This window comes from Tauraco erythrolophus, chromosome 4 (assembly GCF_009769465.1).
Source record: "Tauraco erythrolophus isolate bTauEry1 chromosome 4, bTauEry1.pri, whole genome shotgun sequence".
Lineage (NCBI taxonomy): Eukaryota > Metazoa > Chordata > Aves > Musophagiformes > Musophagidae > Tauraco > Tauraco erythrolophus.
In genome coordinates this window covers 41,257,135-41,284,097 of record NC_141468.1, presented here as the reverse complement: position 1 = coordinate 41,284,097, position 26,963 = coordinate 41,257,135, and the positions used below count along the sequence as shown (strand labels likewise).

Below are 26,963 nucleotides of genomic sequence, written 5' to 3'. Positions count from 1 at the left end.
GCTTGGTGGACCAACCAGTTTCAAGTGTAATCAGCAAACAAATTGTAACAAAATTATTGTCTTGATCTTGAAATTCATTAATAAAGATGTGTGAAACTTGGAAACACTAGCAATGCAGCACATTTCTTCCTTCTTTTTCCCGCTGTTTGCGTTGCAGAAGAACATTTTACTTTGCTCGCAAGCCTTCCATTACAGATTGGTGCTCTCTCCACCCTCGCATCGATGGTAAAAAATTGTTTCTCACCTTTTACACAGGGTTCAACTGGACCTAAAGTCTGCTTCAGTCAGTGAGACTGGCACCAACTCATTCCTCCCGTGTCTGGCAAGGTGCTTTGCAGATGCAGAGGTCACAAAGCCTTTGCTCAAGAAGCTTACACTGCACTAGAGGCAACAGCAAACAGCAACAGGCCCTACTGAGAAGAAAACCAGACAGGGTCAGCAGCTACAGGCAGAGCAAGCGCAAACATTGCCTAAGCCATTTTGTTTAGTACGTCTCTCACCCGTTTTTTACCACCCTCAGTTCTTTTTAATTTGATACACTCAAAGAGAGTCAGGATGGAGATCAGCAGTGGGAAGGCAGTCCAAAATGAGATCCCTAAGGGAAGATCTGAACAAGAAGGTGGATTAGGATCTCCTGACGGCTTGGCGAGGTCGGATGAGGTAGCAAAGGAGGATCAGCAGCTGGCACGCCATCGCACAGCCTCCAGAAAGGTAAGGGAACTTGTTTTTCCTTTTTCTAAATGTTACTTTCATACCAACATAATCCCACCAGCATGGGTGTGTGTTTGTTTTTTTTTTTTTTAACCAAGCGTGCACCATCCCCCTGGCGTTGCACTGCATTAGCGCCAAGTGCCCCACGCTACTGACTGACACGCCGCCGAGCTCACACGCCTCCCTGTCGTCCTTCTCCAGATACGGCGCCCTGGCGATCCAGGGCCGTTATCCCGCCACGGCCAGGGGAAAAGCCTTTTGATATGGACGATACAGCGGCCGCGCGCAGCCAACGCGGCCCCCGAGAGCAGCGCCGTGAGGAGAGGCTGGGCCGCACCCGCCCAACATGGCCCCCGGCGGCGGCGCTGCGAAGGGAAGCTGCGATGGCCGGGGGTGCGCGGGCCGCGCTGCTCCCGCCCCCGCTGGGCGGCCGCCGCGCAGGCGCCCGGCGAGGCGAGGCGGGCCGAAGCGAGGCGAGGCCGGCTGGGCCGGCGGCTTTACCATCGGAACGGCGGCGCTGAGGGCTGCGGCTCGGCGGCCCGCGCTCCGCCATGCCCGTGCGCTTCAGGGTGAGGCGGTGCGGGGCCGCCCGGGCAGCGGCCGTGGCGGTGGGGCTGCGGCGTGCGCGCCCCGGCGGGCCCTGAGCCGCGCGGCCGGGCGAGGCCCCGGGCCTGGGGGGCGGCGGGCGCGGCGGCCCCCGCCGCCGGCAGGAGGAGGGGAAGCAGCCGGTTGTGGGGCGACACCGGGAAAGGGGAAACCCTGGTGCTGAGGAGCGCTGTCTAATAAAGGCAGAAGGAGTTCGGTCGTGTGGGTGACAGAGGGCTCAGGCTGTATCTGTTCCTGAAATTTAAAGACACAAGTTTTTGCATAATTTTTGGCGCATGAAATTATTCGATGCTGTTTACCGCTATTCGGAGAGCAATCGAGTCGGTTTTGCTCTTCGATGAGGGGGGGGTTTGGGAGATGCAGGGCAGCCTGCCAGCGGCCGTGTTGGTGTTTTTCCCCTTGGAGATGCGTTGCCACAGCAGCAGGGAAGCGGGATGTGCGGCCGTCGCTTGACAGACACCTCTCTGTTTGCTGCAGGGGCTGAGCGAATACAAAAGAAACTTCAAATGGAAAACCCCAGAGTTTTGTAGCCCATCCCAACAGCAGAAATCCTTGTGGGCAGGACTTCGGTCGGATCAGTTTGGTAAGCGACCCCCTTGATCGCAGACCCTGGCACTGTCCCAGAAGGCTCTGATGAGGGTGAGCCTGGGCCGGGGAAGGACTAGAGAGATTTGCTGTGATTGAGGGCATGGCCACAGTGAGCTGGTGGTGTTGGCAGTTTGTGCACTTTATACAGTTAAAAGTGTATTCCTGGTCATCATTTAGAATGTGTTTTTGAATGCGTATTCTTTCAGACTACACTGAAGCTTTCTTTTAATGTTAGTGCTATTTATATAAAACATGACAAATATGTGGTTTCTGACGTGCAGCATAAGCTGAGTCCCAAACGTGAAGCACAGATGCAGCGTTAACCCATACAGGGTGTATAAAAGGAGGCATTGGGTTACGTGTGGTGCATGGAAACAGTAAGTAAAACTGTATTTTAGGGCAGTTTGATACAAAGTAAAATTTTTAGGAAGACTTACAGGGGCAGCTAAATAGAGAAAAAAAGAAAAAAAGATGGGCATTAAATGGAAAAGCTTGTGATGCGGTAGTCTAGGAGTTTAGGGGTTGTAGGCGTTATGGCAAAATGTGGGATTGGAAAGTAGAAGACAAAGGAAATAGCACCGGGATTGAAAGACCCGTAGAGAGTTGAAGAAAAAGAGTAAGCTGCAGAGTGATGACAAGTACAGTGCTTTGAAAAGGAGCAGTAAAAGATAGGAATTACTGTAGTGGCACAAAACAGATTAACAAAATTATGCTGTTCAGTGCAACCGCACTGTGCACTCTGTGTAATTAGAGTCCAATATATTAATGCCACAATATGGTAAGTGTTCTAAATTATGGCCTAGTAATTAAGAACCAACTACTGGGAGTATATTTTGTTTCCAGTTGAGATTACTAGAGATTTTAATAAATAATTTAATCTTGCCAAGTATTATGCTTTATATATACTACTGCTTTCTTCCATTACTGCAAAAATACATATTTCTTTAACCTTGCTTTCCCTAGCACATGGGTCTGTGTATGGGCACCTGTATTGAAGAGAATAACTTCCACGAATCCTGAAACACCCAAACATCTAAACACATTAACTTCTTTTTAAAATTGTAAGCTGTGCTTCTTTTCCAGTTAAACTAAACTGCAAATTTTACAAGACTTGCAATAAAGTCAGGAGTTAGCAATACAGCAGTTTCTCCCCCTCCTCACATAGAAGTGAGGTTGTAGCAGTGGTTTTGTGTGTGGTCGGTGTAGTTTTCCTCCACCTTTGCACTGAGTTTTACTCCTGCCTCTTTTCTGGTCATTTAATCATGTGCATCTTCAAATGTCACTCTTGACACCTCATAGGACTTGCAGGTTGTTTTTGATAGTTAACTTAAACTTGTGATTCTTCCTGTTGAAACACGTGGTTGGCAGTTCTAAGAATGATGTGGAACATCACCGCAAAAATTTAACATCTGCAGGTGCTTTGAGTTCCTTCCTGCTACTTTTCCAGTGTTTTTCTACTGAAATTACTTCCTACCACCCGGATGTGTACTTGGACATCTAGACATTCTGTATACCTTTCAATTGTAGGTTGTTTTCTCGTGCTATGTTGCTTTTTATGGGAGTTTCTCCCTTTCCTAGAAAGTGTTTCTTTCAGCCATTTAGGGGCCTTCACTTATGTCGTGGTTTTTGGACTGAGGGTCGAGACAAGAACCGAGCGGGAGCACCCACCAAACATGGTCTCGGGCAAAACATGACTCAGGCTTTCTTAATAAAACAAAACAATTTATTAACAGTTACTAAACAAAAGACAAAAGGGAACGAAACCGGTTACTTGAGAGGAGAAAGAGAAAACAAGGCCCGATCTTAAAACAACACCTCCCCACCCCCTATTTTCCTTTCGTTCCTGGCTCTGTCTTCCCCCCAGCGGCGCAGGGAGACAGGGAATGGGGGAGTACAGGTCAGTTCATCCATGTTGTTCACTGCCGCTCCTTTCTTAAAGGAGGAGGAGTCTTTACACCATTTTTCCCTTGCTTCGGTGGATCCCCTACTCACAAAGAAAAAGTCCCCAAACTTTTCCAAAGTAAGTCCTGCCCGCAGGATTGCAATCCTCCCCATGGATCGCACCAGTTCGGGCTTTACCAGTCTCGGCCTCTTAGGGAGCTGCTGCCACTCGCGTCGGCGTGGGTCGTCCCACGGTCTCCAGATGCCTCCACGACCTCGTCGTGCATTCCATGCCCCATTATCAACAGTACCTGGTCGCGCATCCCCTGCTCCACGACCTCTCCTGGGCTCAGGCATCTCCTTCCCGACGTGGGTTTCTCCACAGGCCACGAGTGGGTCGCTGCTCCGCCGAGTACACCCTGGCTGCAGGGGGGCCGCCTGCCATCTCACACCGATTTGCAAGGGAAGCCTCAGCTCCAGTACACCTCCTCCTGCTTCATCTTTGCTGACCCGGTCGTTGTGGTTGTCTTCTCTTAGATATTAATCCTCTCTGGGGAAGCTCGGCCCGGTGGGCACCCCGGGAGTGGGGCGCTTACCGAGTCCCCCATGCGGCTCCCCCGGCGCCATCTTGAGCACATGGCGCCGGCCCGGGCCCGAGCGGCCGCTCGGCCGGGAGCCGGGAGCGAGGGCAGAGCCCTCCTGCTCTCTCCTCGCTCCTGAGCAAAAAGCCCTTTCCCGCCCCTTTGTCCCAACTTAAATAGGGCAATTCGCAGAGGCGCCGCCTTGGCTCAACCTCCCCCGGGGGGGATGGGACTCAGATCTGGTGGCACAGGGAGCAAATCCCCTCCCCTGCCACCAGAACACCCCCCCACACATCAAACTATCACAACTTACTTGTCCATTGCAGTTGAGCACCTTACAGTTGGATTATGATTTCCTGCTTTAAATGTGTTCAGTCATTCAATCCCCTTCTTAAAATGACAGGGTGATTTTATTTTTGTCTGCACATGTAACGACCAGCACTTCTTTAAAATAACTTGATACCTGATTTTGTTACAAAGCATTTTTTGAATTTTGGAAATGTTTTGTTCGCACTGTAAAAAGTCACCAGCTATCTGAGATAGTTTTAAACCACAGTTGTATTAGATGGATAGGGATCTGTCACTGTCCTGTCACAGTAGGTGAGAACCTGTTCAGCAAGGTGTACTGTGCATGTGCAATGAGGGGGGTGTTTTTGGCATTTTTTATCACTGCGGGTTGGTTATTCTGTATCTGTGTTAACCAGATTCTTTTCACTGGCTGCGTCCATTTTGTTGTTGTTTTTCAACTCCCAGAATCAACTTGCAAAATATTATCCTGTGGCCATATTTGCTTTACAAGGTTTCATATAACATGGTCCTGGAGCACCATGTTCCTGTCTCTCTTTAGTGGAAAGGAAGGGCATTCGCAGATGAGAAAGAAAACAGAATTTCACGGCTGTGGCCATCATTCATAGGCTGTCATTGCTCAAAGATACTAAAATATTTTTTTTAATAATCAGTTGTTTGATAAACGTTCAGTTTGTCCTTATAATAGAGTGATATTATGTCTTCAATGGAATGTTTTTGTTAAATCTAATATGTCTTTTCAGGAATCACAAGAGAACCAAACTTCATTTCCAAGAGAAGGGTACCTTACCATAATCCACAGATTTCAAAGTCCTTTGAATGGACAGCAGATTGTGATTTGAATGACCCACTTGAAACTGAGGCTCTTAAGACTGCAGAGTTGCACACAGACCACAACAACAATGATGTGAATCAGGAAAAAATTGAAACACCAGAAGGACCCAGACTTGCCCCAAAAGTTCAGTCACATGCAGGAGATTCTAAAGGTGAAACAGGTCTTGCCCTTGCAGAAAACAGCATGAAGAGATCACCCTCTGCAGCTCCGCCAAATCAAAATGAAGTTGCATGTCCAAAAAAGGAATTTGAAAAAATGAGTAATGGTGTAAGGGAAGATTTTTTTTTTTCTATAATTGACCAGTATAAAAATTACTAATGTGATTTTTACAGTAGTACACATACACCAGCCTCTGTTGTCTGACTCTCTCCTTAGTTCTATATTTTGATGTTCTTCTATGTTGTAGCTTCTCTGTTGAGAGAACAGTATTTTCGAGACCAGATTTAGGTTCCACTTAGGTCAATAGGCATTTTGCCCTTCGTACGCTGTCTCTGTTGATTTCAGTTAAACAAGGATTTGGCCAATTATAGACTTTCGGGGCTTGTCAGGTATAATGAGAAAATGTACTTTGCATTCATTTAATTGATATAACCAAAACCAAAACCATTGGTTTGAAAGTAAAAGAAAAACGAAAGTTTTGCAAACCAAGCATTAAAAGATGCTTGGTTTGCAAAACATTGTAGGAAAGGGAACAATTGGTGTTAATTTTTTTTTTCTTATGTTGTCAGCTTCACAGAGTCCTTCAGAGGAAGGCAGGCATGAATATTTCACGTTTAAATACTTTGCCTAGAAATTCTGAGTATCAAAGCCAATTTGTTTGGAAGAGTCCTCATGAAAAGTCACCAATACTTGCAGCTGAACAGGTAACTTTAAAGAACCCAAAAAATAAATGAATACTTTTCTTTCATGTGTCAGCAAAATTGTTTACTTTACAAGATTTCCTTTCTTCCTCTTTGGTGGGATGTGTGTCCAAACTTGAATGCTGTTACGGGGTATTTTTTTTTCTTCCAGTACACAGAAGTGCAGTATAATTAGATTTGTCTCCCTGTGATTCTTAATTGTAGTCACGTGTAATTACTTGTTCTCGTTCTCCCTGGTTGTATTCCGTCCTTTCTAACAGGACCATTTTCTTCTGTTTGCATTGGTTTACCTTAGGAGCTCTAAGATTCTACTCAATGTTACCCTTCATTTTTATCATTTTTATGTTACCTAATGCATAGCTAATCAACAGATGAATGTTCAGGTGTTCTGTATTGTATTAATATGTCTTGCCACTGAAATCATTCAGGTTTCACTATTTATTCTCATGGTCTTTTATGGGTTACTAAAGTTTCTTATTCTCCATCTCCGACTCTGTGCACATACACTTCTAAGCCCTAAAGTGCATCTTTGTAGGTTTTTTTCTTTCAAGAGAACTGCTTATATTTAAAAGTGGAATCTTCTCATTTTAAGACACTCTTGTGGCATTTCAATATGTATCATGCGTTTTTGAACTTTGTAGGATTGGAAATGCTGCTTTTTCTAATCAGACCACAAAGAGTAACTCTGATTGTGAGACTGTTTTGTGTTTTCAATTTATTGTTACTGGGATCAGGACTTAGGAGACTCAGTCTATCTTTTGGTCATTTTATAGTATAAAATAGGCACTTCTGCTTTCATTTTGTCTTCTGTTTCTTCACTAGGAGCATATACATTAGTGGGATTATTACAGATGGTGCACTCTTAATTCTTACCCACAGGTAGCAGATTTGTTCAGTAACAGCTTTCAGAGGCAATAAATGTTGGTAACTAGGATAAATCACTGTAAAAATTGTTCCTGTCTTTTTCTTGTTGGAATTTTATAGAGAATTCTGTTTGATCCAATTAGAAATCAGTTTGATAATTTCATTGTTGATGTTTGTGAATGTTGTGCTGTTTCAGAAGAAAGACACTGGAATCTAAAATAGCAAATTTTTTTTTTTGCACAGCTTATACAGAATAGGAAGCCATAAGAATAAGTCTGTAGGCACTATAAATCCTTAGATAAATAGAACTTAGAGAAAATCTAAATATGTATAAATGTTTGCATGTTGTAAACTTCAGATTTGAGTTTCATGATAAAAATTAGATGTATTAACAAACTCGTTTTCTTTTGATTGCTATTGATGTGATGGAGAATATACCTGAATACTGAATAACGACAATACCTTTCTTTCAAAGAGATTCTATGAAACTATCCATGTTAGGTTGTAAGTCAGACCTAAACTCTCATAGCAAAGCTGGGGAAAATGTATACTTGTGACATGCGGCGTGGTCTTTTAATCCAGCACCCCATGAGGACATGATACCTGACCATGTGTTAGGCAAATTCTCTACCTTGGTGTTCTAATACAGTATTGATTGGAAAATAGTGGATAGATTAAATTAAGCATCCAGTTCTAAACCACAGAACTGTTGTCTGTTACTTACGGACTGGATGTGTAGTGAGGACTTATAGGGAATTTTTATGGCATGCGTTTTAAAAATATGATCCTACATGCAACTCTGAAGCTGAACTGTCTTCCCAAATAAAGAAGACCTCTATTAGTGAACTTCAGTATGAACAGTGTTTGACCACAGGTTTAACTGTGTCTGACTCCATCACTTTTAAATGTATTTTTATCAGATTAAGTTTCTCTTCAATTTGTCGTAGAAGTTCATTAGTCTGGACATGCTGTATTTGTACACATGACCATCTCTCTGCTCACGTGTGAGTGTACTTGCATGAATTGGTTAACTGATTTTGAAAATTTAGCCTTAAGGTAAGCAAATCACACTCTTTTTTTTTTTTTCGTTTTTGGTTTTCTTTCCCCAAAGGTTATTTGCAACTCCAGTAAACCCATAGCTCCATTTAAATCTCCTGCAATTACTTCTGAAACTGCGTATGAGAGAAATTTCAAAGAGTCTCCTCCTGTTAACGGTCCACAAGAGAAAGATGGTTCAGAAGAGAAAGAATTGCCGGTTGGTGAACGAGTAAGTATTTCCATTAAAGATAGTGTACTTCTATAATTTTGCTTGTTCTTTTCTGTAATGCAGGGGTGGGTTTATTTTGATTTTTTTTTGGTTACATTTTAGGGCTGTTGCTAATGACACTGGACTCTGTTAGTAATGGTTTTGCTATAAAAGACTGAAAATAACACTGTATAGGTCTGTTTGCTCTTAGGGGTTTCTGTAGTGGGTTCTGTAGTGCATTTGTTCAGTTTACAATGACATTTTAAGTATGTTTTTCTCGTCATCTTAATTTATGAGTTTTCGAGTGGGTTCTTTTTCTTTTTTTAATTGAAACTTTGTTTTTAGTCATTAGGATACTTTTCGAAATCTACATCTCTGATTTATACTCATTGGTACCAGTGTAGTCTCTTGGTATGCAGGAGGGCTGGGTGGGAGGTCTGGAACTTTTTGGATCTCATAAATCAGACATAGTGTCAATTAAAAAAAAATACTTTGTTGTATGGAAGATGCCAGTTGGAACTGATTTTCACCCAATAGTTGTAATTTGAAGTAACATGGAGGAAGGGTTACAGTTCTTTTGCCTTTGCCTTGATAAGTTGAAAGGTAAGTAATTTATTTATTTATTTAAAGTATTTAGCACCGGGCTATAACAGCACGTTGTGTAGCCTACGTAGGCTCTGTTACTCAGTCCAAAACATTAAAATGCCTTTCTGAAAGTAATTCAGCTGTCCGAGGCCTTTGCATTTCCTAGTTGTGCTGTTGACTTGGGCCAACTTAAGTGGACTTTTAGGAAACATGACTTTGGCCGTTTTACCAGATACATTTATAGAAAGGGAATTGTTTCAGACTGAGCCTTCTAAGAATACGTGAGAGCCTTGTAGACTGGATGACAGCTAACCTGTTTTGCAAGATGGACATATGAATGTCTATTTTTGTAGCAAGCTGCCAAGTGTAGTGTTGTCTAAATTCCTGCAGGTTAGCTAACCATCCTTCAGGTAGGAGGATGACATACGAGTCTCCTCAGTATCCATCTCTGTTCCTCGATAAAACAGAAAGAACCATTGGCAGACAACATGTTCACTAGGACCATTACTGAGCAAAACACATGGAGTGCCTGTGGCTCAGTTCTTAAGGACGATTGTTGGCTTTGGAGGCTTTATCATTTAAAACTGAGACCTGCCCAGTGCTTTAAATCTCATCTGGGAATGAGGAATTTTATGTCTCCTTTTGCCTTTAGGCAATGTGAAGAAAGCTTGAAAGGCATGAGACTTTCAGGAAGCATTTCTTTGTTTTTAATATTGGAAATTCAGTTTATGTTTTCCCAAGAGAGCTAATAAAGTGAAGGAAGAGAAGGCATGAAAAGGGAATTTTGTTGAAAGCGTCTAAAGCACTTTTTCTTTACACCGATATCTATTCTCTGATGAATATCTTGAAAAATTTTTGGGAGATTTTGTTGGGCTTTTTTTTCTTTCCTTTTTTTTCGCTTGAGTTTGAATAATATCTGTGAAGATCTCTAGCAGAATCAGAAATTATGTGTGAGATTTCCAAGAGGATAAAATAAGTAAGAAAAAAAAGTGTCTCTGATGTGGAGACTTGAACAAGTCAATCTGACCCTTTATAAACCAGAATGGCAGCAAATTAAAAATTTGCCTTTTGGTTTATTATAAATTGGTTTATGTTACTTGGCTATAAGGCTAAGAGTTTGGTGTGGTTTTTTTTAAATTTTATTTATTTATTTGTTTATTACAAATTCCAGAAATATACATGTTAAGTCTTACACAACTCAGGTTAGAATGCACAAGTATCATTTTATTTCTGTGTTTCATGTTGAATTTATTTTGTTAAGCATACAAAATGGATCATCTAACTAACTGAATGTTGCACTCCGAATCTTAGCTTTGGCGTTTTGCTGGTTTATTTTTGTATTAGCAAAGGAATGTAATATTCTTGTTTGTATTTAATACGCAAAACAGCTAACATGAAAATAAAAGTAGCTTTTTGCAAAAGCTTGACATCGAAAGGAGTATGAGGATTTTCAGATTGTTAGCTAATGTGGTATTTTTAAAATTATCTTTACCTTAGAGTAAGAGGGAAGAACCATTTCAAAAGCCAGCAGAAGATGCAGCAAAACAAGGGAAATCAGAACAGAAACATCCTAAACAAAAAAATAAGCAACATATCAGTCCAAAGCCCCCCTCTTTACATACAAGTCGTGGGTATGTATAAAATAGGAAAACCTAGCCTAGTGAATAGGTGTGCAGCAGCCTAATGTTTAGAATGCCGGATGATGGACCTTTAATCACACCATGATACAGCTGCAGGGGCACATGCCTCCTTGCAGTGCTGGGGTGGAGCTTCCTGGGGCTACATCTGAAAACCTGATGTTAGCTTCCATTCCCTTCTCTGGGCGGCAGAAGTGGAGGCTTTGTAACCATACTCATTCAATTGGATCATCTAGTGCAATAATAATATTATTAATAAATTTAACATGAATGAAATTAAATTGGTGCAGTGCTCCTACTAAACGTTCAGTGAGTGCTTTGGAAGTTGTAGTCACCTTTCAAACTGCTCTCCTGTGCTTGCTCCACGCCTTAAAACTATGATGATTGTACTTGATGTCTGCTTTTTCTAGTCCATACCACCTTCTGTCCCAGAGTAACAAAAGCAAACACAAGGTAAAGAAATCTGTCCCATTTAGGGTAATCTGACGAGCATGGAAATTAAATTGGATGTTAGAGGGCTATCCAAGCATCTTTTTTTCTTCTGCCACATACCTACATTGCAGGAACTGAACTCATGTTTCCATTTTCTACACATCCGAGATATGCCAAGAGAGATGAAAACCCGGAATGGATGTAGGTTTTAATATGCATGAATTAATCTGTCTCTGCTGTCTTTGTGCTTAATGTATATCCCAGTGATTGCTTTCATTCACGTGACTTTCTGGCAGTGTTAAGGCGTTGGATTAAAGATGGGAGAGGAGTCTTACCTAGGTCTGAATGCTGGTGGATTTTGGGAGATAATTACAAAGTGATCACCCAAAATTCTATGAAATAAAATTGCTTTATGAAAAAGTGATTTGATATAGTGTAGTTAAAACCTCTAACTCTTTGGATTTGATAGCTCTTTGACATAGTAGATTGTAGTCAGTTTTGCAGTGAGTAGTGTGTAAAATTCTTGATCATTTGCTATGACTGTTTTATTCAAGGACAAATTTCTGCTTCTTATGCCTTCAGTGTGGTAGCACAAGACAAAAATTTCCAAAACAGTCACTGGGCAAATAGCTGTCAAAATGTGCAAGTTCTCAATGTGCAGACAAGACTGTCACTTTATATGCAAGCTGCATTGCATGGCCTGATTTTGCAGCAGAGTGACTGGGATCAAGGCACAGCAGTGGTGTGTTTTTTGAGCTAATCCATTAGTTTCCCAACCAAAACTGAAAGAATTCTGTCAGTTTCAAAAAAAGCGACATAACAGAAAGAAATTTTAACTGTAAAGGGTTTTTTGCCTTGGTATTTTTCTTTTTACAAGGTGCGTTTTATGTTCTATTTCTGAAGAAGGACTGAAAAAGAAGGCTTTTTCACCAATGCTGAATATGTTAAAACAAAGTCAGTAATGTTCTGAAGCAAGATTAGAAACAAAAACCTCTTTAGATTTAAGCTGATAACTCCACAGTTCAGTGCCTAAGGACTTGAAGTATTGCTTGTTGCCTGCTAGATGATGTTAATTTTTCTATGTATGTATGTGTGTGGCAGAAGGGAGAACGAATCCATCTTTTCAAGTACTGAGGCCTTTTGAAGATCAAAGCCGGTAGGACACAGATGAATTATACTGACCATTGTTCTGGTAGTCAGATGTTTTTATCCCCAACAGTTCACCCCACCCATATGCAGAGTGCCTTTAGAGTGGAGTTCATAGAAGGAAATGTCTCAGACACATTAGTGCCAAACTGGGCATTTTTGCTTAAATGCGTCTTCATCAGTGACGTAAACCAAGGTGCTGCACTTTGCATTGACGTAATTGAGGCTCGTATGTATATTATGTTCTGCTGATTGGGCTGTCAGGGCAAAAACTTTTGGCAGAAGGATTGTGGGGAAAAACCAACAGGAGTAACTACTTGAAAAGCCACCAACTGTGAATGAGCTTTTTCACAGCTTTCCGAGTTGTGTTGGTATGGATGAGCTGTGTTTCAAAGCATGTGATTTTTCACATCTCAGCCCTGGCATTTGAGTGTGATTATACTTATGATTGTTGATACAACTTTAAAAGTGCTTTTAAGAGTGTTCTGGATATCAAACTCTACTCTTTCTGTCTTTTTTTCCTCCCCTTATTTTTGGTTTCTTAGGAAGATGAACACTGAATATAGGTCAAAATTTTTGTCTCCAGCCCAGTATTTCTACAAAGATGGAGCTTGGTCTCGTATTAGGAGTAAAGTTCCCAATCAGGTGAGTATTCTTAAAATATGTGAAACCTGAGTATGCTTTGTATTTTGATTTTTAGATGCAAAAAACTTTGAATTGTGGTGTTTTATACAGTTTTTGAGATTGTAATGCTAACAGCTCAAGCACCCAAAGGTGAGCATACAAAGATTATTGCATGCAGCCTGAGTTAAGTGGTACACACAATGTTTCTGTAGAATATTATGTAATTTTTCTGGCATGTAAGACTTTCATTTGAAGACTGAATGTTGCATCAGTAACATTGAAAACAGTCAGGAACAGTGCTAAGCTTCAGGAGCAACTGACTGACAGGCAAGTAAGGGAAAGGGACCTGTTGCCTTGGAGTATATTGTGTTTGTTGCACAGCCAGCTGGGAGGAGTCACTGCAGTACAGACAAGAGAAAGAATGAGGAGACTGCAAATGGTGGATGGATGTTCTGCTTTACCATGCAGGATCCTTTATGGGTCATGTTTCAGATAGGAAGTAAGTATGTACGGCATTTAATTAGAGTATATGAGAATCCAAGAAATTCCCACACTGTAGGTAAGTGTTTTGGATGTGTCAGACTTTTCCATGGAAATTTTCTTGCTGACAAGGGAATTGCAGGAAGCTATAAAGTAGGCATGAAGAATTCAAAAAAGAATTATTGGGATTTTTAGGGCCTTCTAAATGAAGGAGTTGTGCTGGGTAGCTGGAAGAGCGGAATTCATTTTAAGACTGTAATAACAAATATTTTATTGATAACAAATGTGCTTGGATTACGTTCACAATTTTGATTACATACACATTTTTATGTGTGCATATTTACGTTAGATCCTAGTATGGGTTCATATAGAAGAGACTTTTATAATTGAAATTACCTGAATTTCTGCTGTCTCTGTTAGACTTTAAATCACATCTCTGTGAGCATATGTCGTGGCTTAATCCCAGTAGGCAGCGGAGCCCCACACAGCCACTTTTTCACTTCTCCTCAGTGGGATGGGGGAGAGAATCAGAAGGGTAAAAGTGAGAAAACTTGTGGATTGAGGTAAGGACAGTTTAATAGATAAAGCAAAAGCCGTGTGTCCAAGCAAAGTAAAACAAGGAATTCATTCACTGCTTCCCATTGGCAGGCAGATGTTCAGCCATCTCCAGGAAAGCAGGGCTGCATCACCTGTAATGGTTACTTGGGAAGACAAACGCTGTAACTCCAAATGTCCCCCCCTTCCTCCTTCTTCCCTCAGCTTTTCTCGCTGGGCATGATGTCGTGTATATGGAATATCCCTTTGGCCAGTTGGGGTCAACTGTCCCAGTTGTGTTCCCTCTTAACTTCTTGTGCACCCCCAGCTTACTCGTTGGTGGGGCAGTGTGAGGAACAGAAGAGGCCTTGAAGCTGTGTAAGCACCTTTGAGCAATAGCTAAATCATCTCTTTGTTATCAACTCTGTTTTCAGCACAAATCCAAAACATAGGACCACAGGAGCTACTATAAAGAAATTTAACTCTGTCCCAGCCAAAACCAGTACAGCATATCAAACTAGTTTTGCTGGTAGACAAATAGTATTTAGCTTCTGTAAATGTGTTACTGTGTGGGATTTTTTCTATATGGAGATTTTTTTTTTAATTTGCTATTGTCTTGTTAATATTTCCATATGTATCAGTGAGGGTTGTAATTCTTAATAAGAAGGGTTTTGTGGGTGTGCTGAAAGCAACGAGCATGGTTAAAGCTTGGAATTTTCTGGTCTTCAAGACAGGTTGGAAGAAAACCAAGGTTAATTCTTAAAATCTCTGTTAATACAAGAATGAAAATCCTGATAGACCTGATTCTTGGCCAGGCTTTGTTGTTGTTTGGTTTTTTTTTGTAGCATCCATCAATATTTTTGTTCTAAGAACTACAAGATGGGATCCAGCATGGCTAAAATAGTAGGACTGAATTAAAACATCTCATTCACAGTTGAGACATAAGAAAGAATCTAGCCTTTGAGAAATATGGTGATGGCAGATTAATGAAAATATGCATAACTTGGAAAAAGCGTCATGAGCATTGGTTTTATTTTAAAGCAACAAAGATGCTTTGGCCCTTCACAGTATAGGCTGCCCAGTGGTCCTTTTGGTTTCTACATGATTCCGTACCTGTTTCCATACTAATGCACTGATGTGAAGAGAAATGTTCTTCAAAGCTGTGTCTAACCTCTGTGTCTGGTGGGTAGTTGAGACTCACTGCTGCCAAAGGTGCCTACAGAACATGTCTTGCTTAGCATAAGTGGTTAGATGATAAGCTCTGACTGATCCAGTCTGGTTTCTCCCTTAGTTGGGTCTGCGCGTGGGTAACTTTGGGTCCAAAGCAGGCTTTCTGAAGTTCTGAGCCCAAACAGGCAAATACTGTAGTAGAATCCTGGTACGACCTTAGTCGTAGTGATTACTCCTAGACTGCTACTCTGCAATATATTATTAAAGGTTGCTTTTCAGCAGCTGAATGAAAAAATCTCTTTGAATTATGCTTTTGAAAAATTAATGTGGGCAATTCATAATCACACTAGGACTCTCCGGGGCCTGTGTCCTGCTGAGATAATGCTGCCTGCTGAGTCACTGAAGGAGGCAGTTGTCCTTTGTACTTCTTTATAATTCACTGGAGACATAGTATTCTTCCTCCCCCTGCAGTGTCCTGTTGCTCTGGATTTATATTCCCTCTGTTGTGGCTATCATAAATAATTTTTCATTCTTCTACTTAAAGTGAATAATGCAGTAAATCACTTGCACCTCAAACTTAAAACTTTTCTCTTAAAATGACAAGCATATATTTTTAATGGGCTATTCTTTGGAAATTTAGTGGGTCAAATTGTGGGACGTTAGCTGATGTGGGCTAAGCGGTTTTCCATCTGCTACATCCAGTTACTTGTAGTGAGTTTAGCAGAATTTGCCCCATTAACTCTGTCCCTTACAGGAAGAATGATGCGAAGTCTATCATGAAAGAAGAATAAATAAGAAAAGCTATGAAAATGTACTAGAGGAAATGTCAGTATTACTTTCCGGCTCTTTGACAAAATACTTACTTCCTGTGAACCATTTTTTAGTGAGCCAGAATTCACACAACAGTATCACAAGGTTATTTTTAATAATTTAAACATAAAAGTGCTGTTGTTTCTTTTTCTTCCTGCACTTTAATTGTGTGTGGGTGAAGGACACAAAGCAGTGTGAGTGTTTAAATAGTTTTAACGATAAAAATAATAGTGTATAATCGGCAGCATAATGTCTGAAGAGGGGCCTTATCACTTTTTTTCTTTTAAGACTAAACCTGACATCTGAACAGTTTTATATCTCAATCTTATGCTTACTAATAGCCTAGAAGGAATGATTTTGATGTTGTGTCTTACATACAATAGCACCAAGAGTTCTCATGTAATCGTCAACTGCTCACTGAGATAAGATTAATGTAGCTAGAGACAGTTGGAGTGTTCACAGCATACGAAATCAGTATTACACATGTACATAGATCTGTTGACTTGACATAATCATAAGTTGCTGGTGAATATATTTTTGAGTGTTAATGCTTAGAAATCTAAATCAGTTTCCTTAAGCTTGGCAAAAACTGGTGAAATACCAGTGCTGATGTATTTGTTCTACAGCTTTTTACTGGATCTCAGGGAGGCAGCATAGAGCTACGTTGACAGATTTTTAGTATTTAATTTCTTGCTTAGACTGAAATAAAATTACAAGGGTGATAATAACAATTCAATGTTGAGAGAAAAGTTAGAAATTTAAAAGTAATTCTGTATTCCTCTCCTTAGGTGTCTCAAAACACCCTAAATTTCATGTGGTATATGGAGGTTGGTTGCACCTAAGTTCCTGTTTCAGTGTTTGGAGCACTGTGTCTGAGTGCTGATGGAAAAACTAGAATCCAGCACTAAACTTATTCATAGTTGCTGCATTACTTCTTGTGCTTATTGAATGAATAATTGAGAATTTTGCTTTGGCTTCATGGCTCAAACATGCTTTAACATTACTAAATACACACTTTTGTTATTTTTGCTTTCTTTTTGTTGCATTTATTGTGGCATGCGATGTTTTTGCTGTGGGTAGCCCTGTATAATGAGTAACTTGCCTTTCTCCTCTAGTTGCCATTAGCTATTGCAAACGCTTTATAATAGCCTGTTAGTGCAATTAATGCAGATATTCAACTTATGAAACCTTGATGTGTAGGTAAGAGAACTTCGAGAAAGAGCAAAGGCTTACAGGCAACGCGTAGAGGGAACACACTTCTCCCGATACCATCTCAATCAGATCCTGTCCGATAATAACAGTCTCTGGGATGTGTCCTCAAATTCCAGTTCAGAAGAAGGCATCAGCAATAACATCAGAGCACTAGATCTTGCTGGGTAAGGTCATCATTCCTGCCTGTTGTTTTGCAGCTTTGAAACAGAGCAAAATGCTGAATATAGGCTTAGCATAGCTGTGAAATCTTGAATGTTTTACTGTATTCAAGATGCATTTGGACAGGGTGCTCAATAATCTTATCTAGGCCCCCTTTCCCTTTGGAATGCTGGAGCAGATGATCTTTCAAGGACCCTTCCAACCTGAGCTGTTCTGTGGTTTGGTATGTAAATTCTCTAGAACAGGTGAGGGTATTTACCTTTTCACAGATACATCAGTTGATGTGTGCTCAAATTGAAACCAAAGCACAGTCCAGTCTTCTGAAAGAAGAGAAAGTTAATCCTTTATGATTCTCCACAAATGCATATTTAGTGTGGCAACCTTAGTCACATCAAGTCTGGAGGAATTTCACACTGAGTCATACTGAAGTAACATTCTTCTTTCCACTGGAATGATAGGAAGTATGTTTTGCCTACTTAGATGTTATCAATGTTCTTGTCAGGATTAATTAATCTTGTGGTTGAGTTTTAAGACACTGTTTAGTTCTGAGATGAAGACTTGGGAACTGGAATAGTGTACATCTATTTTCTGCTTTCTTTGAAGGCCATCAGAATTGGCAGATATAAAATCCCTTGCTAGGAAAATTCAGAATTAGTATTTTAGTAAAATGTGCAGACAGCTGTTGCTGAAGCAAGGAGGGGGAAAAAAAAAGCAATTTGTATCTCTTCTGAGATGTTATATTTAAAAACAGTGCCTTGGGTGCCTCTGTCTGTAGTCCACTTAGACTGCTGTATGCGCATTGCTTGTCGTGTGTTTGTGTGTGTGTGTGTGAGGGATCTACTCATTTGCATGACTGTAGGTCTAATAAGGGTGGGGGGATGACATGTAGAAGAGTATTTATTACACTATATTGTGTGGTATGAAGTATGGTGTAAATTTTTTGGCTTAGTGGTTTGTTTTTATGCCTCTAAAATACAGATCCTCGTACTGATCTCGTTTCTGTGCGCTGGGCTAATTTGCACTGATTTCTGTGAGCAGTTAAGAGTTTAAGACTTTCAAAAGTTGTCTCTGAAGAAGAGTCTTCTAAACTGCTTCACTTTCAAAATCGTGCCATCAGACAGTCCCTGTGCATGGAACCAGTTATTTTTTCAGCACTTCTGATAATCTAACTTGTCGTTTAAATTGGAAATAGGGCCCTAATTTTACATTACATTTTTGGAAAGGGTAATCCAAAGAATTTTCATAGAATCTAGTTTGAAAATGGGTCGGGCTTAAACATCAGTTAAAACTTAGTGGAAATTTAACCATTCATTGTGTCAGCTGTACCATTTTTTAATATCTGAGCTGTACTTTTGGCAAAGGACTGAACTGGATGAATATGTCCTACATAGACAACAGGTATATCATGCAAATCAATGGTATGAAACACTGCTTTTTTTGTTACATAGGGTTTCTGAAAAAGAGGCTGCACCGAGCCCCAAAATGCTGCAGCAACCTGACTCCAGAGAACAGCCACACCAGCCCAGCACTGAGAAGACAGACATGTCAGATGCTTTAACTGTTCCAGTAAAAAGGCGTTTAGCTTGGGGTGAACAAGAAGGTACTGAAGAAAGGGAGAATTGGCAGTCAACGGAAGAGGAAGTAAAACAAGATGAACAGGCTGCAGTTGTGGCTCAGCAGTTAGATGGAAACACTAAGGTTGCCAGTGAAGATAAGAAAATTGAAGGGTAAACCTGAACATTTTTGTGGTGTACATATGTAATTTTTTCCTCTAGCATCTCAGAAGTTTGTAGGTTAACTACTTTCTGTTTTTAAGCCAGATTTACTTAAGAAAGTATAAGTTGATGTGACACCACTTTTGCTTTTAACAGTATGATAAGGAATGAAAAACTCCAAGACATTGGGCTGGTTGACGGAAATGGATCTATCATTAAGAATACGGGATTTCTGACTTCAAGAGAGAAGTTTGTAGAAGCGTGAACAATTCTGACTTTTTTTTCCAAAACTATAAAATTTGCAGTGTGAGCCTCTCAGAACAGACTGCTGTTGGCGCAGCAGCCAAGTGCAGTGAAAATTAAAGCTCACAATTTCCTTCAAATTGACAGCATAGGATTGAGAGGACTGAAGGGATAGAATATGTGCTAATCTTGTACTTAAGCATCTGTTTTTCTTAAAAAAAATCGTGTACGAAGATAAAAGACTTAGGAGAAAAAAATAACTAGCATACAGTAATCACTGGTGATTATTTTCCTGAGCACAGGTGGGGAAAAGGTGGAGGGGTATTTAGAAATAATGAGATCTCAATTCAGTATGTGCATAGTACGGTGCATAGTACTGTATTTGACAGTTGAAAGATCCAAGTTATATATCTGCATGTTATCTAAGCCTGCTTCAGAGCTAGCAATGAGGCATTCTTTGCTTAGATGTCCTCAGAGTGTGTCTAGCATGCACTGATAGGATCAGGTTCCTTGCACGGTGTGGGTATGCCACCACCTCCTTTTGATATGCATCTGGAGGAAGAAGACAGAAGTAGTAGTGCTGATTTATTTAATAACCTGGGGGCTAGAGCGGTTACATAAATGTGGGATACTTGGTTTCAGTTCCACCACATTGACTGAAAAGAGTCAAACCCACATTCCCACCTCTAAGGTGGCAACCAGGTTCGAAGTTTTTCTGGGTGAGTACTCTTTCCTGTCCTTCTGTTGAGTCTCTGCTACTGTGCAACAATACATTCAAGGTTTTTTAGGACCGAGAGAGCCTGAATTTGCAGCTTGAGACTGTTTATGTATTTTATCCAGTTACATAATAAAATTAAATACAGAAACTGAGGCTTAAGGGCTGGAATCCAGGACTCCCCATTGCAAGCAGATGTTTTAGCTACAGGCTGTTGGTGTTTTATGGCCCTAACTAGCCTTAGCCTTAGGCTTCATTGTAGGAATGTATTGCAAACAAAAAGCTTGAGTGCAAGACTCCTGAGTCCTTAGCTAATCCTTTAATTGTTTTTCATTTTTTGCAGTGAGAATGCCTTAGCATTGAATTCTTCTGCAGCCGCGTCAGATTCTTCTTCTGTATCCTCGAGGACAGGTGGCAGGCTTCCTACTCCGAAGCTGAGAGCGCTTGGTGGAGCTCAGAGGACTCATCATGATCTCACTACCCCAGCCGTTGGTAAAAAGACTTTTAAATGCAAAGCAATATTTCAAGAACTAAATAAAAAAAAGACATGTATGAATGAATTTATTAGATTATTTAAGGTAATAAAGCATTTTTTATCTTCTCCACTACTATAGGAGGTGCGGTTCTAGTATCTCCTCCTAGATTCAAGGCTTCATCTTCACAGCAGAGAACACGAGTTTTAGAACCAGACTCTTCTTCAGCTAAGCAAGGTGCAAGGGAAACTTCAAAAAGGAGGTCTTTCCGGGTGAGCCAGAAAAGAGACTTACCATAATGCATGTTAGGAATGTGCTTTTTAAGTAATCGAGAATAATTTATTTAATAGACCTTTTTCTAGAGTTGTCATTTACTATTCTAAAATTCTCAGCATCTGTGACTAAAAAAGGCTGATATCTGAATAAATAATTTTTTTTGGGGTGTCAGGCAAAGAAGTTGAGGCTATTGGAGTGAGATTAGATGAGCTCCATTTTGGCATTCCCAACCAAATGCACAGGATCTGTTTTGTTTTGTTTTGTTTTTTTTTTAAGTTGCCACCAGGAGCTGTTGATTTCCCTGTTAACATTACTGTAGCTTGCCACTGACATAGGGCATAGCTCCAAATTCCTTGACTTGAAAGAAATTGAAGAAGGAGAGGTTGGGTGCCTATGTACAAGATAGGTAAATGTGCCATAGTAGTTTCATTCTCCCTTTACTTTTGTGCTTCTTTTACTTTGCAGCTTGCACAGTTACTAAAAGAATCATTTAGCAGTTGTTTAACTGTCTTCCTCTCAAAATCGTGGGTTTTTTTGTCAAATTGTGCTTAGACTGTGTTCTACAAAGACAGCTAGCATTTCACTGCATACATCCTCTGTAGTAAGTTCTATAAAAGAAGCAGAAACAATTGCATGATAAGTTGGTTATGTTGGTTTAAAATCTAAGAATGCATTTTTTTTGCTGTGGAGAAAATAAGCTTTTGGTTTGACCTGACTAGATTACTTTCAGATCACGTTAAACACTTGCTATTAGGCACAGATTTTCTTTAAGCTGTCTCACAATCTTGAAATGGTTGTTCTTCCAGTACCCTCATGAGACGTGTAACACTGTAAAGCCAAGGTTTGCTGCATATGTGAGGATCTGTACTGGAAGACTGTATATAAGATGTTGGGGGTTTTGTGTGGTTTGTTTTTTTTTTTTTTTTTTTTTTTTTCTGTTGTGTTTTAGCCTGATGTGGAAGTGGAAGCTGTTTCACTCCTTACTTCTCCACCTGCTGGGCTGGGAACTTTGGATCCTCTGCCACTTAGGCAGGATCTGCAGCCTCCTAACAGTGTTTCTGATGAGCAAGTTCCTCTTGCTTCAGCCCATCAAGAGCGTTCCTCTACACCTCCTGTGCTGAAGTCAGCCAAAAGCTGCCCTATGCCTTGCTGGAGTCCCTCTCGTCGTATTCAAGGGACTCTCAAAGATCCAGAATTCCAGCATACTGGTGGGTTTTGTGTGTTAACTGGCTGTGTTAGAGAGCTGCAGGATGGAAATGGCTACCGTGCAGTGTTCAGGCCAAGAGAGTGCTGAGCTTGCTGCCTTACAGACTCTACCAAGAATGTGTTGCTTGTAAACAAAAGCTTTTCTTCTATATGTTTACTCTTGTGGAGGAAATGTGCACAACTCTCCACCTTAGTTTCAGATTCCACTAATATAATTGTATTCTAATGGTCTGTTGTCTAATTTTGCCTTATTAATTTCAATAAGTATTTACCCATTACGAGAATAATTTGATTTAGCGTAAACAGTTGTAATTTTTAAACTTAAACATCCAGGCTACAACTGGATGCTGTGACACTTTTACAGCTGCAATTACATATAATGGTGTTTATCTGGGGAATTTTATAGTGTGATATTATTTTGCAGGAGTTGTGGATTTCTGAGAGATAAACTCCTTAAATATTTCTGCAGGATATGGAATCAAGCCATCTATAAAAGATTTGGATATTGAGAAAAGCCATTTCTTGGCTGAGGAGGAATTTGTACTGGAGCATTTCGAAGATTTTTAACAATGTTGGGGACATAAATTTGATTAAGAAAAGAATCTTTCACCTCTTAGTCAAAATAAAATTTATGTGCGTTAGTCTCCATTCCAAAAAGACCTTCTAGAGCTGCTTAAGGTCCCACAATTCTTAGTCCTTTTATTATAAAGATTAGCTAAACTAAATTAGTATTTCCATTCTAGAATGGAACAAGTAGTTGTCAGGTTAAGTGGGATGGTGAAATGCAGAGAATTTCCTTGGAAAGAGGTTAGAATTGGTGCCATGTTCTAGCTCTGCACCATGAGTGAAGTTCACTAAGTAACTTGTAGCATCTACCAAAGATAGGTGCCTTCAGAAGAATACAGTGAAGTAAATTTATTTTATCACAGCTTAGATTAAATGAGTCTTGTGGAGTTTTTGGTGTATTTGCTATTTATAAGACTCGTGTTTTGGGAATAATGTTGTAACATTTTTAAATGTTCTAAAATGAAATATTATTCTCTATTTTGAAATGATTCAAAACTGTGCCTTTGACTTTTTGCCTTAGGGAATGTTGGCAATCCAAAAACGAGACCTTTCCAGTTACCCCTTCAGGAAAGAAACTATAATGATGAAGGTACTTCTTGTCCAAAAGTTTTATTGTATATGATACGTATATTACCTAGATTAATTTTAGCTTTTGCACTAATATGAGAGGTTTCTGAATACAGTAAGTAATACTGGTTTATGTGTTTGCTTGAATAACTACTGCATTGTTTCATCAAAATAATTTGAAAATGTTCATCCTAGTAATCTGGAGTATGAATATGAAGGTATTCTAGTATGAATAAACCATTAAATGCATCTGAAAATTAAATAGACCATTGTGGCTCAAAATGGTTACTATAGCTTGCTCAGTTCCTTACCTAAAATGGTTTCGTCCCCACACGTTTTTTAAGCCTTAGTGTTGATAGCAACAGAAGCAAACTGCAAAATGATCACATCCCTGGTTGCAGCTGCAGTAACTCTGGATGCAACTTGAAAGGTACTAAAAATCTTAAGACAAGGATTTTGCTTGTGGCACTTCAGCACCAGATGGGTAGCATAAAATGATTCCTCTGACTTCAGTTTTCACGCATGTTCTTCTGCTCAGTGTATTAGGGGTACTTAACGGCGTCCTGTTACTCTGATTGCTGTTTGGCCTTTTTTTTTGTTTACTGTAAAGTTAGTCTGGGGGAGCAGCCAGTGCTCAGCCTGCCAGTGCATGTTCTTGGCCCTTTTGTGGGCAGACACAGACACTACTCTTTCAGTAGTGTGAGTCAACCAAAGTCAACCAAAGGCACTTGTAGCCTCATTAGCTTGAGCTGCTGTACATTGTTTCTTAGTGTGGTGCATGAGGTTGAGCTTGGTGAGGTGCTGTGCTAGCTGCAATCACCTGTGTTTGGTTCAGATTAGAGTATGGGCAGAGCAAGTTTATATCTGATTGCAGTTTATTTATAGATGTACCCCAGAGCAACCAAAAGCTTTTTTCTGTACCCCTTACGCTTGTTTGCTCCTTGGTTTTAACCAAGGTTCAGGCCAGTTCTCTATTTTACTCATAGCAGTTGGCTGGAAAATGTGTGGGTTGTGCAGATGGCTCAGCCAAGCATCTGTGTATCTACATAGAACATGCAAAATCCTATAGTATTGTGCAGCTTCCCACAAGCTTGCTGCACACCGATTAAATGCTGTAACTGCTGTTTATTTTTTTTTTCCTGTGAGCTGAGTGATGATATATGAGCTTTCAGAAGCAGGTGCAATGTGCCAGCTCGCAAATATTTCATACGCCCATATTTGTTCATGTCCGTACAAACCTGGGAGTTACTCCAATGACGTGTGTTTGCAGAAGGGCAGTTAGCAGTTTTCTCATACATGGGACTATAGTTATGCATAGTGTGCGAGCCTGTTATGGGCTGTTTGGATCACTGTAGTTTGAGAATTTAGAAATGCTGAGGAAATGTTAATTGAAACGCTGCCAAAGTACAGGTCCTGTTAGGATTGAGTTGTGGATTTTTTTGTTGTTGTTGTTGGGGGCTGGAAAGTAGTGGTACAGTTCTTTTTAATCCATTGCAGGAGAATGAGTGTAATTAAGGTCATTTTTCATAGAGAGCGTCTTGACAGAGCTGTAGCAACATTTTAGTAATGATGTTAAAGAAATATAATGTGCTTTATCAGAGAAGCAGGATCCAAGCTGCTTAATTTTAAGAGTTCTGCTGGGTGTGAAGTGGACCTTGTATTCAAAAGGAAGACCTTCCAAAAGTACATGTTTAAAGCATGCTTCTCGTTGTCTTTGTGTTAAACTTCCTGTTTTCTTCAGAAGACACATTTCTTTTAACAGCTTGTGGCACACATACTAGCTGGTTTTGGCACAGAAGAGCTCTTTCAGCAACATAGGTTTTGGTATTTTAGTCATGTGTTATTCTAAGGTTGTCCGCTTTGCTTGAAGCTGTGGGTTGCTTTTATGAATATGTTGTTATCAGAGTCTAGTCTATACGGGCTTCAGTGGCAGAGGAATGATTTCTGAGATCTTCTGACACAGAACAGTAAATGTAAAGATGACTTGGGAGAATTGGGCAGTTGCCAGGATCTCATTCTGGAGTTTGTCGAGAGTTGGGCATGTAGCTCTCTTAAACTTACCTAGCATCCTAGTAGCTTTCTAATGAGATTCTTGTCCAGCATGTCAGTTACCGAGTATTAGAGTTAAAGTGTATTGTGGTACTATTTTAGCATCCATTATGAAAGAGAGCACAAAAATATTTACACTTGCAAAGCCTGCCATGAATGTCAACTGTGTTTTAATATGTATATTTAATCTTCCTATTTAATTTTCCCCTTATTGCTTTCCTCACAGATGACAGGTTGTCTCAGATTTCTGCTCACTCAGCAGCATCTAGCTCGCTTGCATCTCAGATACTGGAACGAGCTCAGAAGAGGAAGGATTTCTGGGGCAAGACATAATCTCTCCCACCTGTTGTATAGAAACTGTGCTGTAAAATGTTTTAAGTTTTATAGTTTGTAGTGTACATTTTAAAAAATTGTGATTGTAGATATCATGCAGCATCCTTTCACTTATCACTAATATGGCCCAACTTTTAGGACTTGCCATCCCAATTTAAAATTTTGATATGTAAACCAATGTGGAAAATGTAGGTCCTTTATATCTGAGAGTTATGTCTTAATTCGCTATGTCACAACAGCCATGTGGGGGTTTATGTTTTTTTACAGTGGCACCTCTTGAAACTGAGACAGTTATTTATGCAGCCTGTGTGTTACTTTTCAAGGTATTCTGCTGCAGTTGTGAAGTATGACCTGGCACAGTATTCAGAGACGACACCATCATTCACCAAACACCTCAGTTGCTTGATTTTAACCAGCTATCTTAAAGGCAACTGTGGTATGTTGTTTGTGTTACTGTATGAATTGTCAGTACAACACAGTGCTGTAACAAAAAGTTACTTTTACTACTTACTGCTTTTAACCTGTTACCAAAAAAATTCTTACTATTTCTTAATGAAGCTAACAAGGAACATATGGGAGGTAGAGAAAAGGACACTAAGCATTAAAGTTTGTTCGTTGTCCAGTTTTTTGGCCAGGATGACTATTCAACTAGTTCAACGTGTACAGTACTGCAGTTCCTCAGATGTACTGGTGTGAACGTTTGTAATTTTGTGAGCAAGACTTATGTTTAGTGTTAATCTCAACTTCTCTAGAAGAAGCAACCTCAGCCACCTTAAACAATGGCTTTCCCCAGCCCCACTTCAAACTCAGGTATTTAGGAGTAGTTGATCTCTTAAAGTAAACTCAGAAGAATGTTTTTTCTTGACATTTTAATTACCTCTCCTAGTTGCCTGTTGCTGGGAGACAGGCACACTGTTATGATTGTCACAGTGAAAAATGTTTGTCATTTATGCTGACAGCTTGTTTTGTCTTTCCAAGCAATGAAAACAAGTTAACAGGTAGTAGAGGAGATAGGTGACTAGCAGGCAGTTTTGTGGTTCTTGTGTGGCTTCAAGTTTTAATATTACCTCTTTTGGAAATTTTATACAAGAACAGTTTGAATTTTGTACACATTTGCTTACATTTTGATTTTGTACACAATTATGTATGCATATTACTGAAAATAAAAAAGGTTGTTTGATTTGTTTCTATTCAAGTTTTGCCTGTTAAATTGATAAAACCTATTACGTTGGCACTTCTTGGTTTAGTTCTTTTCGCCTGTTCAGCTGGAACACCTGCGGCCTTCTGAAAGACAAGGTGATACCTCGAAACTGATCTTCAGAAAGAATAAGTTACTAAAGCCAGATATGTTGATACTTGGAATTGTGACCCAGAGCAGAAGGGTGCTGCGCAGGCGGGAAGGCTGCAATATCCAAAGGGCCAGGCCCCAACAAGTGAGGGTTTGATTTAAAGAGTGAGTGCTGTCCTGCACTGACCATGTTAGAAAACAGCATCCACTTTTTCCAGAAATTGTGCATTGCAGTAGCTTCCTACAAGTGGAGCTGTTTAAAAC

The 26,963-nt window shown here is 40.2% G+C and overlaps 1 protein-coding gene across 3 annotated transcripts; it reads left to right on the top strand.

Annotated features, from left to right (window-relative positions):
* The first annotated feature begins 555 nt into the window (after nt 1–555).
* SAXO6 (stabilizer of axonemal microtubules 6) lies at nt 556–26,511 on the top strand. 3 transcript variants are annotated; one of them, XM_086609898.1, is made up of 15 exons: nt 556–711; nt 1,795–1,900; nt 5,417–5,775; nt 6,237–6,371; nt 8,344–8,487; nt 10,561–10,694; nt 12,824–12,923; nt 16,685–16,723; nt 17,097–17,272; nt 18,716–18,994; nt 20,284–20,432; nt 20,555–20,685; nt 21,639–21,897; nt 22,983–23,051; nt 25,305–26,511. In XM_086609898.1, the coding sequence occupies exons 1-15, from the start codon at nt 556–558 to the stop codon at nt 25,409–25,411; spliced, it is 2,343 nt and encodes a 780-aa protein (XP_086466024.1). In that variant the 3' UTR covers nt 25,412–26,511. The 3 variants fall into 3 exon arrangements, with proteins under 3 accessions (XP_086466024.1, XP_086466026.1, XP_086466025.1); XM_086609900.1 differs by lacking the exon at nt 556–711 and adding an exon at nt 1,250–1,280; XM_086609899.1 differs by lacking the exon at nt 556–711 and adding an exon at nt 1,250–1,280 and having other exon boundaries at nt 8,344–8,499.
* The last annotated feature ends 452 nt before the right edge of the window (nt 26,512–26,963 follow it).